Below are 16,562 nucleotides of genomic sequence, written 5' to 3'. Positions count from 1 at the left end.
GGTGCTGAGTCCCATGTCACTTAGCAAAATATATTACCATCTAAGGTTATTCTAAGGCACCTATCACTGGTATCTACTGTAAGTAACGAAAAACTAAAAAGGTAGAATGAAACATGCCCCAAAGGGTCTCTTTCTCTTCATTTCTACCCTGAATTTCAATTGTTCAACTCCAGTACAAGTTAGAGCTGCAAGAGGGCAGCTCTAAATCCCTAGACTATTAGATGCAGTGGAGGATCCGCGCACTGACCTCACCCTGAGCGCTGGCTCTGCAGTTCCCATTAGCCGGGAACCCCACATCTCCTCATGCACCCCCATCCCCTGCCCCAGCCCAGAGCACCTTCCTGTACCCTGAACCCCTCATTTCTGGCCCCATCCCGGAGCTCGCACCCCGAGCCAGAACTCTCAACACCTCCCCGCACCCGAAGCCCCTGCCCCAGCCCAGTGACAGTGAGTGAGAGTGGGAGACACCGAGTGACGGAGGGATGGAGTGAGCAGGGGTGCAGCCTCAGAGAAGGGGTGGGGCCTCGGGGTAAGGGTGGGGCCTCGGGGTAAGGGTGGGGCAAGCGTGTTCAGTTTTGTGTGATTAGAAAGCTCCCAATCCAGTTCGCTCCCAGCAGCAGTGTACATGGATTTTAGTGTATATATAGATGAACATAAAAAAAATTCCATTCTTTAAACAATCTGTCATTATTGATATTAATGTCAATTCTCAAGCCTTACATAATCCTGGAAAATATATTTCTTTTGTTATCATTTCAACTGTTCAGCTTGATGAGGGGGGAGAGACGTCATTTTTGTTTTGTTCCCAACCCCCGTCCTTAATGTTCTTAGGACATCCTGCATAAATGTACTCATTCATTTTCTTGAATGTATATCTGATTTTTAGTCAGGTTGGTCTCTAAGCCTTCCCCCCAAACTCGATTCAAACTCAAAACCAAATTTTTCTTTTTAAAATCTATTATTTACTTGAAAGGTGTTGGTAGGTGCAGAAAAAAAATCATACACTACACAAAGTCAGATATATAAGACACATTTCATTCAGGTACTAAATTCTCCAAACTTCAGATGAGTTCACATCTAGGGCTTTTGAATTAAGCCCATCTCTAAGTAACACATCACAAAGATATTACTGCATGCCTTGAGCGTTTCTTTCATTACCATCTCTTTTTGTCTCCACTGATTTGAACAGCTAACTTCTCCAGTCCCATAGTTTTTCCAGTTGCTGCGGTCCCTGTTCTATTACTAAAGCTGACCTTGCGTCTTGCACCTTAAAATATTTGTGCACATAGAAAAAGTAGAACCTGTAATACAATGGATAGAGCACTGGCCTGGAAGTCAGAAGACATGGGATCTATTTCTATGTGACATTGGGCAAGTCACTGCACCTCTTTCAGCCACTGTTTCCCTGCCCACTTGTCTGTCTTGGCTATTTTTTAGACTGTAAGCTCTTCGGAACAGGACTGTATCTGCATATGTGTTTATACAGTAACTAGCACAATGAGCACCAATCTAGGTTGAGACACTACTGTAATACAAATACACCTCTACCTCAATATAATACTGTCCTTGGGAGCCAAAAAATCTTACATTTTATAGGTGAAACTGCATTATATCAAACTTGTTTTGATCCACTGGAGTGTGCAGCACCCCCCCATCGCCCCCAGAGCACTGCTTTACCGCGTTATATCCGAATTTGTGTTATATCGGGTTGCGTTATATTGGGATAGAGGTGTAATAATTAGAGCTGCCAATTAATCTCAGTAAAATTAATTACGATTAATCACAGTTTTAATTGCACTGTTAAACAATAGAATACCAATTTAAATTTATTAAATATATTCTATGTTTTTCAACATTTTCATATATATTGTATTGCCATGAACAGTGAGAGTGTTCAATAGCAGCTTTTTTACAGATTCGATACGATGTACCTGTATTACCAAACTGAACATTGGCTGCCCAGTTCCAGAGAACATGAAAACAGCCTACCTAACCTTTTACACAACATATTGGAGATGAGCAAACAGTTCAGCTGGCCATATCTCAACCTGCCAAATCAAACACAAACATTGTGTGATCATTCTCAGGTTACAGGAGTGATTTAGCCAGGGTCTATGCTTCTAGCCTACCAAAGCGTCCAGCTGTGACATGTGATCGGCACCATCTTTTTAGCTTTTGCACTCTCCCCTAACTGATGAATCTGTAATGCACAAGTTGCCAATTCATTAGCTTCCCAGTGACAAGCCAGGGGACTCCATCCTGCCTCTACTACCAAATCCTGCCCTAATGACAGACTGCATTGCTCTCCGAGTTCCCTGGTCTTCTCACCCCCTATAACAAGGGATAGTGCCACAAAAAGCCTCTTCCCAAGTGACTTATCAACTACCAAACCCTAGTTATTTCTTCAGATATCAATTGTATGCACTGAATTCTTCTCAGAACTGCCAGCCCCTCCCACTTCCATTCAAATACATAACATCCTTAGGAACCACCTCTGCCGGGAAGGAATGGGGGGATGGAGAAATAAATAAGAGCAGATGAAAACCTATTCATATTTATGCTAGGATTAACATGTTAACTACTAGAGTGAGAAGAAAACTGTGAGGAGTTTTTCAAAGAGTTTTTATGAAAAATGAATCCACTTTTCACTGAAAAATATTAAATCAAAAATTCTTCAACCAGTTCCATATTAATTACCTTAAATATAGCTTCCTTCTAAATCCACTTTTAATTCCTCACAGGTGTGAGAGTTTGTCAAACTTCTACATCTGAAATATCTGCTCTTCTGAAAATGTGTGAGAGAGAAGTAACAAAATTGGCAGTAGGAGATAAATGGACCTCTCCCTCCTCTCACATTTCCATATTACTTACACACACACACACACACACACACACAATGAATCTGGAATTGAAAAGGAAAGATTTGGCACAGTCTTCAAATTCCCTAGTATTGTAAACTGTAATTTGAATACTGAGTCTGTTTTGTGTCAGGTGCTTATCAGGCCCAAGCCAAGAGTATCCCAAAACAGAGTGGGACTCAAGTAATGAATGCACAGCTTAAACAGTCCACACTTGCCCAACACACACTGCATCTCCCAGAAGTAAGGGAAGGACCTAGCCAGGGGTCTATTTTTTCTGTATTTTGTCAGATATAAATTGTATTAGAATTTTCAAACTGTATAAAATCTTACTGCAAATAAAATAAGGGACAATATTTCAAGATGTGGTCCTGAAATCATCCAGTAACTGAAGGAAATGTTTTGTATGTAAAGAACAACAAAGCAACACAAACTCTTACATGTCAATTATTTGCACATGAAAATATATCACCTAAACGAAGGCACTCATTTATGTTTCTAATTAAATTTACGAAATATACACTTGCAAGAGAAATTCATCCCAGCAGGAAGACTATTCTCCATTTAAGCCCCCATAATATTGCTGAAGTGAGATTTACTTGGTGTACAATCTGCTGTGCCTCTGCCCAGGGGTGCCTTTCTCCTTTGCAAGCTTCAGTAGTTGTCCATGCCCTCAGCCTGTAGTAATGTTTTTTCTCTTCACCATTTTCAACAAGTTCGATCTCGAGTGCGTGAATGTGAATGCACAGTCAGGCACACAACTGTTAATTTTAGGCATCCCTCTTCAGCCAAACTTCTTGAAAATTTAGCCACCATTTAAGCCTGGGTTCATAAACCATATAGACAGAAAGAATCACACGGATCTTCTTGCATCTTTTCAGCCTTCACTCCAGTTTCTAATCTGAACATGAAACCTCCAAAGAATGTGCCTTGACTCCTTTCCTTGGGGACCAACTGCAGTGACCACTTCCCCAGATGGTTAAAAATATTTCCTGAGGTCTACCTAATATTTTCTGTCCTTAGTTCTGGAAATATCAGATTTAGTTTCAGGGAGAGTTTTAATATCACATTAGTCTAATCACTGTAGTTTTTTGAGAGGCCCACAGTAAACTGAAATGAAAAGAACAGTAATGCAAGAAATTACATTATGTTGTTACTGCTTTTATTCTGTTTAAAACAGAGCTGGGTGAACTTCAGAAAAAGATTTTGCTTAAAGAATTAATGGAAGAGGAAAATTAAATTTATTTTGATTTATTAAATAATATCCTCACAAATTTACTATGTATTGTATATCAGAAAGAATTTCTTAAGATGCTGCAGTAGAATATATAATATTTTCTCAATGGATATGGCCGAAGCCCCATTGCTTGAGTCAGGTAAAACCGAACACAGCAAAAAACTCAAAAACATGACTCAGGAAAAAATCCTTCACTGGTAAGGATGTAAATAAAATATGTTATTTCCACTGCTAATTTCTAGAATTCTCCAGTTATCCACTCAATCAACTCTCCATACACAGAAAGTTATTTCCAGTGCTAACAATTGCTGTGCACTTGTAGGACACATGCATTGTAAAATCCTGCTCCCATTAAACAGTTCATTGTTCACAAATGGAATAGTGTTTATAAAGGAAATAAAGCCCAGTTTCAATAAATATCTGTAGTGTAACAGATGTTTCCTACTATCTAAGCAAAACAAGTACATGCCTGATACATGAACCACTTTTTTTTTGCCCCACTAAAAAATGCCTGAAAGTTAGGTCTGTTGAAAAATAAATGTTATTTAACTAAATAACTTTGAAAAAAAAAACTGAGGGCAGCCTCTTTGTTCTGAAACTGCAGCTGTTACTAAAACAAATGTATTTGATAGATGCAGCTCTTAACTTCATGCTGAGTGCTGTCTGAATGGAAGCTTAAATGTAGATTAGGAGGGATGTAGCATGAAAATTACACTTCTGATTCATGCTGAAAAAAGAAAATAAGGTATGTGGCTAATGACAAAGAAATATTAAGTATGCAGTTTGTCTGCATCCACTTGAAATTAAAATGCTCTGTTCAAGTTCTCTTTTTTCCACCTATTTCAACAAACACAGATCAGGGCCACAATGGAACTCTAATATAAATGATATTATTTTACAATTGCTTCAGATTTTATATATATACACACACACACACACACACTATATATACCATCTTGCTATATCCTAAGGCATTTGTAAAGTAGAGAAATAGGGGAGCTGCCCTTCACAAGATATGGCTACAATGAAATAAAACCCAGTGACTGGCCTGAGCCAGCTGACTGGCTCATGGGCCTCGGGCTAAAGGGCTGTTTAATTGCAGTGTAGAGGTTCAGATTAGAGCTTTGGCTTCAGAACCCCATGAGGTGAGAGGGTCCCAGAGCACAGCTCAAGCATCTACACCTCAATTAAACAGCCCCTTAGCCCGAGCCCAATTCAGCTGGCACAGGCCAGCCGTCGGCTTTTATTTGCAGTGTAGCCATACCTGTAGGGGCTCCAGTGCTACCCAGAATCCCAACAGCACAATGAACAGCAGCTCTGCTTCTGACACAACACAGCTCCCAGCACAGCCCCTACACAGAGCTTTGCAAGGCAGTCCTTGGAGGGCAGCATTATGGCTGTTTTTACAGTGCTTGCACTGGAGGAACCATCTAGCAGGCAGATCTGGGGCTTTTTTATGCCAGCTAAGCCCTTTTACCTGGCACAAAGGGGTTGGTGCAGAGGTGAGGATCTTGCCCTAGTTATTTTTCAAAAGGCTTACTCAAGATTTCAGCGCTTCTAGGTGATGGTAAGATTCTCCGCATTAGTACTTATGTATCATTTATAATGAAATTTATATTTTTCAAGTCTTTAGGCCCAAGGCACAGGAGAATTCTTATTCAAGTGACAAGAGCGTATTCCACAAGACCCTCCTTAGATTTGTTCCTGGAAGGTTATTTCCAAGGGACTATTTTGTCACTAGGATTTGTAATGAACTCTGGGGCTTAAGGTGAAATGTATCATTTGGAAGAATTCTTCGTGCTACAGAAACCCTGCTGGATCTCCACATGGGCAGAAGGGCAAACAGAGAGCAGCCATGTAGGGAGTAGGGGGCCTCTGCACTTCCTGAGTGCTGGGAAGAAGAAGCTCTGAATGGCACAGAGGGGAGTCCTGAGGCGGGGCTACAGAAGGGGCCATTGGATCAATTATTACATGGATTCAGTGATCAGGCATGCCCGTCTATATAGCCTGGAGCAGGGGTCGGCAACCTTTCAGAAGCGGTGTGCTGAGTCTTCATTTCTTCACTCTAATTTAAGGGTTTGCGTGCCAGTCATACATTTTAATGTTTTTAGAAGGTCTCTTTCTATAAGTCTATGATATATAACTAAACAATTGTTGTATATAAAGTAAATAAGGTTTTTTAAATGTTTAAGTAGCTTCATTTAAAATTAAAATAAAATTTAATTTAGTCCGCTGGCCAGGACTCAAGCAGTGTGAGTGCCACTGAAAATCAGCTCACTTGCCACCTTCTGGCATGTGTGCTATAGGTTGCCTACCCTGGCCTGGAGGAACAACAGCTGCTATATCAGCCCATAATCCGAAGTGGAAGATACAGAGGGCAGCACTATGGCCCCATGGTTTGAGGTTAGAATCAATCCCCTATCCCAGCCTCTGCTTTAGTTTCCCTACAAGAAAGTCTGTTTATCCAGGTGGCATAAATATCACCCACACTGAGAGAGTATCTTTGATGCACCTTAACAATTAAAGCATTTTCTCTTTGGACTCCCCTGTCTGGAGTACAGTTTTCAATTCTAGTAAGATGCTTCCTAAAAAAGTAATATTGGGAAAGAGAAATGTTTAAAAACCATATGATAAACGTATATACCACTTCATGACCCACCTGTTTCACTCCACTAATGGCAGCATAACCCCTTTCTCCATCACCCCCTTCTCTGCCTCTCCCATAAGCACCTTCGTGCATTCTTCCATGCTGCCCTTATGCATGGGACACCCTCCTCAAATCAAAGTGTAAATCCCTTCTTAAAATCCATCTCTTCTGCAATGCCCATGGTAACTGACTAATGAGAATTGCCAGGTGGGTGAAAAAGTAGTTGATCTAGTAATATATTTTATTAAATTACTTCAAAAGCCTCCCACTTGTAAACACAGATAACATACAAAACCTTTTGTTCCTGCCTTCCCCGCCTTATCTCACTGCCTCCACTGGTGTTCTAAACCAAACTGTCCTGTCTTGTTCCTATTTAATCTGTAAAATGCTTGGGACAGGGGCTGTCTTATTTTATGCTTCTACAGTAGCTAACACAATGGGACCCTGATTGGGGCCTCTCTGCACTATTTTAATACAAATAATAAGATTGTATAATTTGATTGCAATTAAATCTATAATCACTACAAAGGGGAAATATTAATATTAGAAATGTGAAGAGAATGACTTGTTCAGAGATTGCTTTGGGGCATATTTCAAATTTTCCCATCCCCATGAGCGAGGGATTTTTTGCTCTGTATTTTTCTTTCACCCAATAATCCTATTTGTCCTTTAATGTTAATCTTAAATGTTCTCTTCACACTGTCAGCATTTTATAAAGAAGTGGCAGCTCAGAACTAATTGGATTTGTCAAACAATCATAGCTTATCAGTTTTGTGAACTGTAACCACCATGAATAGCTACAGAAAAACCTGCAGATGTAATTTCCAAGAAAAATTCTTCCTCTTAAAGTCGTTTGTGAGATGACATAATTTGTTCCATAATTCAAACCCAAATTCTTAGCAACATAATGAGGTGATGTGTGTAACTAAACTGAAAGATAATGTGTAAAATCTGTGCAAATGATCATTTGCAGTTAAATCACAAATTCAAATTCACCCATTTTTGCTCCTACTCAATTTGACCTAGCCTTGAAAAATATTTTTTTTTCATTCTTCATTCACTTGACAAAGATCTAGGGCTCAGCACCTGTGTTCTTATAGGTAGTTTGACAGAAAAGACAGATTATGAAAACTCTTAGTTGTAACTGTTGTGACAAAAATGTAAAAATATAATTTAATGAAAAGGGGCCAATTCACAATCATAGAACATGGCTATTTAATTAATTATAGTTTGCAGTTCTGTAGAGCCTTCCCCATGAAGATTTTAAATTTAAGCCTCACAACAGCAGTATTAAAACAGGCAATTATTATCCCCAGAATACCAGGGAGAACAGAGGTACTGAAAGAGTAAGGAAGTTTTCCTAGAATACACAGGAAGGCTATAGCAGAGATAGGAACAGAATTTAGATCTCATGTCTCCCAGTTTTGTGCTTTATGAACTAAATCAATTTTCTGCACTTCTTGTTACATAAATCACATTTTTAATATGGTGACCATACATCCCGTTTTGGCCAGGCCAATCCCCTTTTTAAGCCTTGTCCCTGGTGTCCTGATTTTTTTTTTTGGCAAAACTGAGCATTTGTCCCATTTGTTCTTTTCAACTGATGATCAGTTGGGAAGAGCAAATGGGACAAATGCCCAGGTTTGCCAAAAAAGTGGGGGGTGTCCTCCAGTGGGGTGTGGAACATTCAGGGGGGAGAAACAAGTGGCAACACTAGCCCATGTGGCAGGGCTCAGGTGAGCAGTGATGCCAGGTGGCTCAGAACAGCTCTGCGTGTGAGAGGGAGCTCGGGCCAGCTCCACACTGGGGGGATGGTTTTCAGGTGAGCCCCGTGCCATATCCCATTTTCCCTTTGGAAAATATGGTCATCCTATTTTTAAGATACAGGATCAGATTCTCTAATCCCATTCCGCTCCCTATGTGTTGCTCTGATGTGCAGAGGCAATAGAAACTGCCCACACCTTTACTGCCAGGGATTTCCTCAGTATGAGGGGAGTCACTGGCTAGTCTAGAGGTACAACAGCTGTTCCTATGCCACCCCTCTTGAAGCTCCCAGGAGGGGGATCCCATTGGAGTGGGGCTGGTATCAGGTACCAGAGCAAGCTATATCTGGCTATCCTTAGCAGATACTCCCTTAGGAATTGTTACCCATCGGGCAGGTGCTTGGAACTCCACCAGGGCTTCAATCTCAACTCAATGAGAGGGCCCACCTTCTCTCTTTCTTCCCCTGGCCTCACATACACATTGGCCTTTACTGCACCCAGGAAAGAAAGGGCAGAGCAGAAAATCTGGGCCAGAGGAATGTATAAAATCCCAGTATCTATACTTCCTTTCAATAAAGAGAATGCAGCATTTCCTATTCCTGTAAGCTATTTAAGGCCATATTACAATTTGGGACTTTGTCTTACATAGGCAACTATTACCTCCCATCTCCTGTCCTGATTTTTCACACTTGCTGTCTGATCACCGCAGTTAAGGAATACGTACTGGTAGGCATAATGGGTCCAATCTTGGTGAGGTATGGAGCACCTTCAAATTGCATTCATTTTAATGAAGACTGAAAATGCTCGGTACAACTCAGGAGTAGGAGCAGTGTTAATGAGGAGAGGTTTCTGTACATAAGCAGAAGTGCATCTACAGAGTGCATCTACAGAGTTACATTCCCAACTCTGGATGCTGTCATGGAAAAATCAAAGCATGGGACTGGCACACAGGCAAAAATGTGAAACATGAAGCATTTGCTTCCTGTGAATTTCAGAGAGCAAACCAATACAACATTCATATTGCTGCTTGAATACAGGAATCAAGCTTGCAAATAGTAGAGAAAATCATTACACATGTTGTATATGGAGAATAAGGCCCGGGCTACACTAGCGAGGGAGTTCGAACTAAGATACGCAACTTCAGCTACTCTTTTCGCATAGCTGAAGTCAAAGTATCTTAGTTCGAATTACCTGGCCGCCTTCACGGCGGCAAGTCGACTGGCGCAGCTCCCCCGTTGACTCTGCTTACTTCTCCTGCCAAGGAGGAGTACGGGCATCGATTAGCAGATCGATTTATCGCATCCAGATGAGACACAATAAATCGATTCCCAATACATCGAAACCTACCCGCCAATCCAGCGGGTAGTATAGACGTACCCTAAGTGTACACAAATTCCACTGATGGTCAAAGAGCAGCAACTTCGCAACTTTTGAAAATGTTTCCCCTTTTAAGACTGTTCACATAGTGCATTTAGCAACATATGCCTCTTTCCTGGATTCATGCTATCCCTTATGTCACTTGAATCTGACCTCAGAAGCGGAATGACTGAATCTCAATTTTGTGTAATTTAAATGTAAGATGCATTATGCATCTATCATTTAAATTACGCTAAAAGCTGGGATACCTAGAAGTGAGTGAGTGAAAATAAACCCCATGTATTATACAAAATGCTACATTTTTGTTTCATTTTACTCTGTAACTAAATGAGGGGAAAAAATTACTGCTTACAAAGGCCAACATTTTTAAAAGTTAAGCATCTAAATCTGTATTTAGGGACCAAAACAGAATACAAGACTTGATTTTCAAAAATACTAACCAGCCTAACTCCTAAGGACTTTAGTGGAGCTGCTGGTACTCAGCCCTTTAAAAATCAGTAAATTTTTATTTAAGTGCCTTAATGTGGACTTTGATGCCTGGCTTTATCCACACGCATTTGAATATTTTGGCTTCAGGTTTCTGTTTTTGAGCCAGTTCTTTCTAGCAATCCATAGTGAGTTTGCTAGACTAAATATAGACATGTATGTTTCCTAGTATATCCTGCTCATTCAGCATGTACAGTGCATGAGGTGCATTTAAAAATTCATTTCTGTTACCAGCTCCAGTGGTATTTCCAATTTTAAGTATGTAGAATATCACTAGAATGAGTAACATCTTTAATACTGGAATTAATTTGTAAGGGTTTCTACTCTACAGCACTACAAATCCCAACCAAGATCCCCAATCCCAATTTAGTATCTCTATAGCACACAAAACCAAACCAATGGATTTGAATGCACCTCAACTTGGGGAGAGTGGAGGGAGTAGAGACAGGCCATAGATACAATATCCAGATCTGGATCTAAACTTTCCCAAAGTCAAAGTGTTCTGATTCAGTCTATAACAGACAGATATTAGAACTAAGTGATTTAGGAGCCTGAGTCCTATTTTCAAAAGTGAAAAATCAATGGGATTTAGTTTTCCAAGTAAAACCATGTGATTAATTGATTTTTCTATTTACTTGGCATTTGAACAATTTGTGGGGGAAATCATTTTGGATCAACTTGAAATGAATTTTTTCCAAATGTTCAGCAAACTGAAAACTTGAAAAAAAAATTAGTTTAGGGTCAAAAGAAATGTTTGTTTAGTTTTTTAATTTAAAATTTTTAAACTTTTTAAAAATTAATAACATTGAAGTAAATTTCCAAATGGAAACTCACTGCAATTTGAAAAATTGAAATGTTTCATTTGAAGGTGTTGGGTTTTTTTAAATGAAAACAATTTGGTGAATTTGACACAAATTTGCAAAATGTCTGTCAACCTGAATTTTCATTCTTGCAGCGGAAAAAGTTTCAACCAAAATACTTCACCCAGCTCTACTTCCAAGTGCCTAAAACATATCTGAAAACAAGATTTAAGACACTTTTGAAAATTTTACCAAGATTTCAGATGCAGGTTTTGGTCAATATCTATTAAAATGAATGTAAAGATTTTCTTACCTATTGGTTTGTTAACTCCAAGGAATCCAGCTTGTCCTAGAGTTTTAAATACTTTATGTGCTGGAAACTGTCCTTCTTCTTCCCATTTGTCCACAAATGGGTTAATCTCCTTGTCAATAATCTGCATTTGGAAAACAAAGGCATTCTTAAATCAAAGCAGTTTCTATAGAAACTGTGAAGATTAATTTGGAGATTAATTTTAAATAGGTATGATTTTTTCTACTTTAGCTTTAAATACTGTATTGTGAAAGAAATAAAAAAATATTTAACATAGAATGGCACTAGTAACATTTTGAAAACGCTTGCGTTTGCTTTCTGCTGGATATATTAATCTCCGTGGCTTAAAGTTGATGTCCATTAAAATTGCAAATAAGGGCATAATACAAATGTAAATCCATACTTTTAGAAAGTATAAATATTGACTGCATGAGGAGTTTTTATTAAACGAAAAACCCTAGAACCCAAGAGAAATGGAAACCATCCCTATTTTTGCTACATCCAAATTAGTTTCTACATGGCATTATGAAGGAAGGCTTACAGCAACCTTAGGTGATTAACTTTCATGTGAAGGATGCAAATTACCTGGACAGGCTATGCACAATGTTTTCATACACTACAAGTAATAGCGACAACAAAGGCCATGCCACAAATGAAGACAGCCATGGAGAGGGGTCAAAATGGCTAAACTAACCAACTAGTCACAAAGGAATTCCTTGCCTAACTTGACCTAGACCCATGGTCTCTGTTAATCTGCAGAATTCTGGCTCTTGTTCCTGTTCCATGATTTACATCCCATGTAGAGAAGGACATTCAGACTCGCATCTGCTAATGAAATCCCAGCATGGGGTGCCCACACTCTCTACCATCCCAGATACAAGCTTAGTGCTATTAGCTCTTAAATAAAACCAGTCAAAGTGACACACATGCAAAAATGGGATTGGGGTGAAGGAGATAGAAATACATTGGGCCAGCTCCTAGTTCATGCTCAGGCCTATTTGTGTCATGGAGTCTAAATGGGCAGCTGAGAACTCTCCTAGCACTGGAAAATCCTCGACTGGCATAGAGCCAACATAGCCAGCTCCACACTACCTACTCACATTGTAGCATGCGTGGTTGGATTGTGACCAGATCAGCAATCCCTGCCCATGCCCAGTCTAAACAATGGCCCAGAGCGGTCTCTTATGAGCCAGCAAAATTTGAAGTAGTGTTCAAACTGTTCTAAATTATGCAGGGGTAATTGAGGATGGGGCACAAGCCACTTTTGCTCCTCCACCAGGTACACCTGAAGATTGAGCACATTAAATATCACACATAGGTAAAATCACAGCTGTGAAAAATGTATCACGGACCGCAAAATCAGACCTGTCCCATGAAATCTAGATATTGAAGGGGTGGGGCAGGGCTGCGGGCACCTCAGCTGGGGGCCTCCTACTGTGCCCTGGCTACAGCTGCTAGTGCCCTTCAAGCAGGGGGGAACAGGACTTATTCCTCCCCTGAACAGCTGCTCTCAGGGAGAAATCAGACCCTCCCCCAGGTACCTATCCTGGAGCTTCCTGCAGCTGCAAGAGGTTACTGGAGGTGGAAGTGGGTTTGCTCTCCCCTGTGTTGCTGGGAGCACCCTGCAGCTGCATGAGGTACCCGAAAGTGAGTCTGCTCTCCCTCAGAGAGGAGCCGTACAAGGGAAGAGCAAGTCCTGTTCCTCCCCAGCCCGGCCGGGACTAGCAGCTAGGAGCCCGTGGCTGGGACGCTCCCAATGGCAGGGGGGAGATCAGACCCACCTCCACCTCTGGGAATCTCCTCTAGCTGCAGGAAGCTCCAGGCTGATGCTTTCAGAGCCCAGCTCAGAAGGCAGAGCAGAAGTGAGGGTAACAATCCCACGACCCCTCTACAACAGCGTTGTGACCACTCCATGACTTCCTTTTGGCTGGGAACTCCATGGATGCAACAGCATGAAATTTCAGATGTAAATATCTGAAAATGTGAAAATGACTAATTGCCAAATCCTATGGCCATGAAATTGAGTAGAATTGAGCGTGAATTTTGTAGGGTCCTACAAATAAGAGGTCCAAATTAAACACACACACTTTGGAATAAAAAAGTTGTACTATTTTTAATAAGGATTAAGACAGATTTTTAATCCATGAAGGAGATTTTACTCCTCTCCAAGATAATGTTGTATTATAATATACACTTTATTTATTATTCCAGGTGTTACCTTCCCAGTCTTTGTTCAGACCAAATAAGTAAATCCTGTGGTGATAACTACTTCTTAATCTGGAAATAAATACTTACTACTTCCCAAATCGCTAGGCTGAGAAGGAAGGGACCCTGTGGAGTTTCATTTTGAGAGATCTAGTTTTTGTACAGTCTTAAGAGAATTTCAGCCCATCCACGCCGGCTTTCTGCTCTACAATTGGCCAAGGAACACTGGATACCTCACATCAGGCAGCAAAAATTATTATTTTACTCCTAACACCATATTCTGAGAAACAATTATATTGGATTTTAATTTATTCAGTTATTTATAATCTCTCTCATAGTGAACATTGTCAATCACATAATTAACAACAACAAAAATAAACTGCACGTTCCTCTTCCCATGTTGTATCTAGGACAGACTTCCACTATGTTTATAAATTTTAATTCCAGATGCTTAAATACTCACGATATAGACCCTTAATGTTGAGTTTGCTGTAGCAAAGCATGATTTTTTATTAATAGTGTTCTTTGTTTGTGAGACTTCGCTTGATAGTGTCCAGGAAAATGACTGGAAGAGACTACTAACGATGAACAGAAATCTACCCTAATGTTTTGATGGAGCTCAGCAAAAGTAGGAAGTGGATATACTAGAAGTGTTGCCTCTGTACTATAGCCATTGGGACTGAATCCAGTGCGACAGCCATCTGCATGTATTAGAAGTCAATGAAGTCAACGGAATGATTGCAGCATCAAACTTATTTACATTTTCCATCAGTTTTGCAGAGTTTAACTGTTTGTCCTGTCCTGCTCATTTTTTAACCTTGAGTTATAGCTACAAGTATGAAACAGGACCAAAGTAAATTGATGTCTGAAAACAGTGTGATACAGTTTCACCAAAAATCAGATCGCTCCTGCCTGACACCATCTTGGAGCTGTAACAACATGACTGCACAAATCAAAAATAGTGTATTCTACTAACATTTGGGATAAGTAAGACTCATTTTCCAGATGCTAGTAGCATCTCTTTTCCACCATTTGCCATACCCCATTACAAATATCTGTATCTATGATAATGTGTTTTCACTGTATTGTCCCAAGACTTGGCTTCTTGTCATTTGTGGAGGAAGTCACAAGATTCTTACGGGAGGTCGTGAGCTGTCAGCTTCCCGCTTTGCCTCCAGCATTTATAATGGTGTTAAATATATAAAAAGTATTTTTAATTTATAAGGGGGGGGGGTCACACTCAGAGGCTTGCTATGTGAAAGAGGTCACCAGTACAAAAGTTTGAGAACCACTGCACTACAGCTACTGGTATTTAATGTAAAAACTATTCAGACAAGTATCAAGGGCTCAACAAAATTTCCTAGATGGCCATCACCATTTTTATTGTACCAGGGCACTATTAATTCATTTAAAACCACCAATAAATAAGTGTTTCTTATGGTTGTGAATACACAGAATATGGAGTACTTTCCTTGCTCAGATGTTCAGGATAACCCTGACTGTTCATAAAAACTTCTGGAGTGCAGCACTGACTTTCTGAACTTGGAAGACAGATGTATCAATATGTTGCATTAGCAATGTGATGGACTAAGCAGTGAAACTATAACATCCCTACATTTGACATACATTCATGGAAGAGGGTCTAATGGGAGGAAGACTCTGCATGTTGCTATTTCATGGAGTTTAACTTAATTGCTTTTTGAGAGGGGGTTGCCTTCCTACCAAACAAGCAGTGGGTTTCGCCTTAAGAAACTTCAGAGCCAAGGGATTCCACATGAAGCAGAGAGTCTCGGGGCCCCAGATCATACACTCCTACACTCCCTGGCCATCTGGCCTTGGCTTCCCCTGGGATCCCCCTTAAAAATAGTCCTCTGGTATACAGGAGCTCTTTAAAAAAAAACCAACAAGATAGTCTATACTATCATTTCCAGAAAATCTGTGGAGCTCAGGGGGAGGGGGGTACGATTAGCAACCTCCCCAGACTCCTTTCCCAGCTGGATGCTTCCTTCCAGACAGCCCTCTTTGGGATTCCAGGAATACAGTGTGGTTCTGTGGCAGTCCTCTTCTATGTGAGAAAGGCAAAATGCACATATGGAAGACCCTTTTTACAGGCATATGGGCAGCAGGGGGTTAATCTGTGCCTATGATTCTATATTTGCCTGTCTAGCCAAAAGTATGAAATGGCATCTCTTTACATGCATTTATAGTGAATGTAAATGCTTCAAAGACAGCTATCTGAGTAATGGACTTCAGGATTAGGCCCAATGATTAAAGACGTCTGTGTACCCTTTTGAACTGTCACCAGGAGGCCCTTGAGAAACAGGCCAAGAAAACATTTTCCATGGGAAGACAGGTTTAATTGGAAAAAGGTCATTTTAAGTGCAGACATCTGTTCCATGACCTTGTGAAACATAACTGGCACAAATAAAGCTATTCAACAATTATATTTTAAAAGAAGATCCACATTACTAAAAGAGAGCAAAAAAATAACTATCATCTTCAATTTAGACTTTTCCAAATTATTACTATCGTTCACCTCTACAAATCCAAAACTGCCCAACTTTAAAATTATAATCTGGAAGGGATTCCCTCTAAATTCTAAATATTTTTAAAGCTACAGTCAAGAAACTAAATAATAATGTGTGTGTGGTACCCAAAAATATTTCTATTCTGTTGCCTTCATAACAGCTAATGACCCCAACTCAGGAAAGGATTTAAGCATCTGCCCAACTTTAAAATAAAGAAGACAGTTACCTTTTCTGTAACTGGTGTTCTTTGAGATGTGTTTCTCATGTCTATTCCACAATGGGTGTGCATGCTCACAACGTGCACCAGTGCCATAAGTTTTTACCCTAGCAGTACCCGTAGGGGAGCACCCA

At 40.2% G+C, this 16,562-nt stretch overlaps 1 protein-coding gene across 1 annotated transcript in view; it reads right to left on the bottom strand.

The window, feature by feature from the left end:
• The window catches only part of LOC115645644 (probable acyl-CoA dehydrogenase 6), a 154,200-nt gene that overhangs the window by 114,640 nt on the left and 22,998 nt on the right, over positions 1-16,562 (bottom strand). Inside the window, 1 exon segment of the mRNA XM_030550579.1 lies at positions 11,482-11,602. Coding sequence (XP_030406439.1) covers positions 11,482-11,602 — 121 coding nt within the window.

This window comes from Gopherus evgoodei, chromosome 2, assembly GCF_007399415.2.
Source record: "Gopherus evgoodei ecotype Sinaloan lineage chromosome 2, rGopEvg1_v1.p, whole genome shotgun sequence".
Lineage (NCBI taxonomy): Eukaryota > Metazoa > Chordata > Testudines > Testudinidae > Gopherus > Gopherus evgoodei.
The sequence above is the reverse complement of the archived record's forward strand: the minus strand, read 5'-3'. Positions and strand labels throughout refer to the sequence as shown.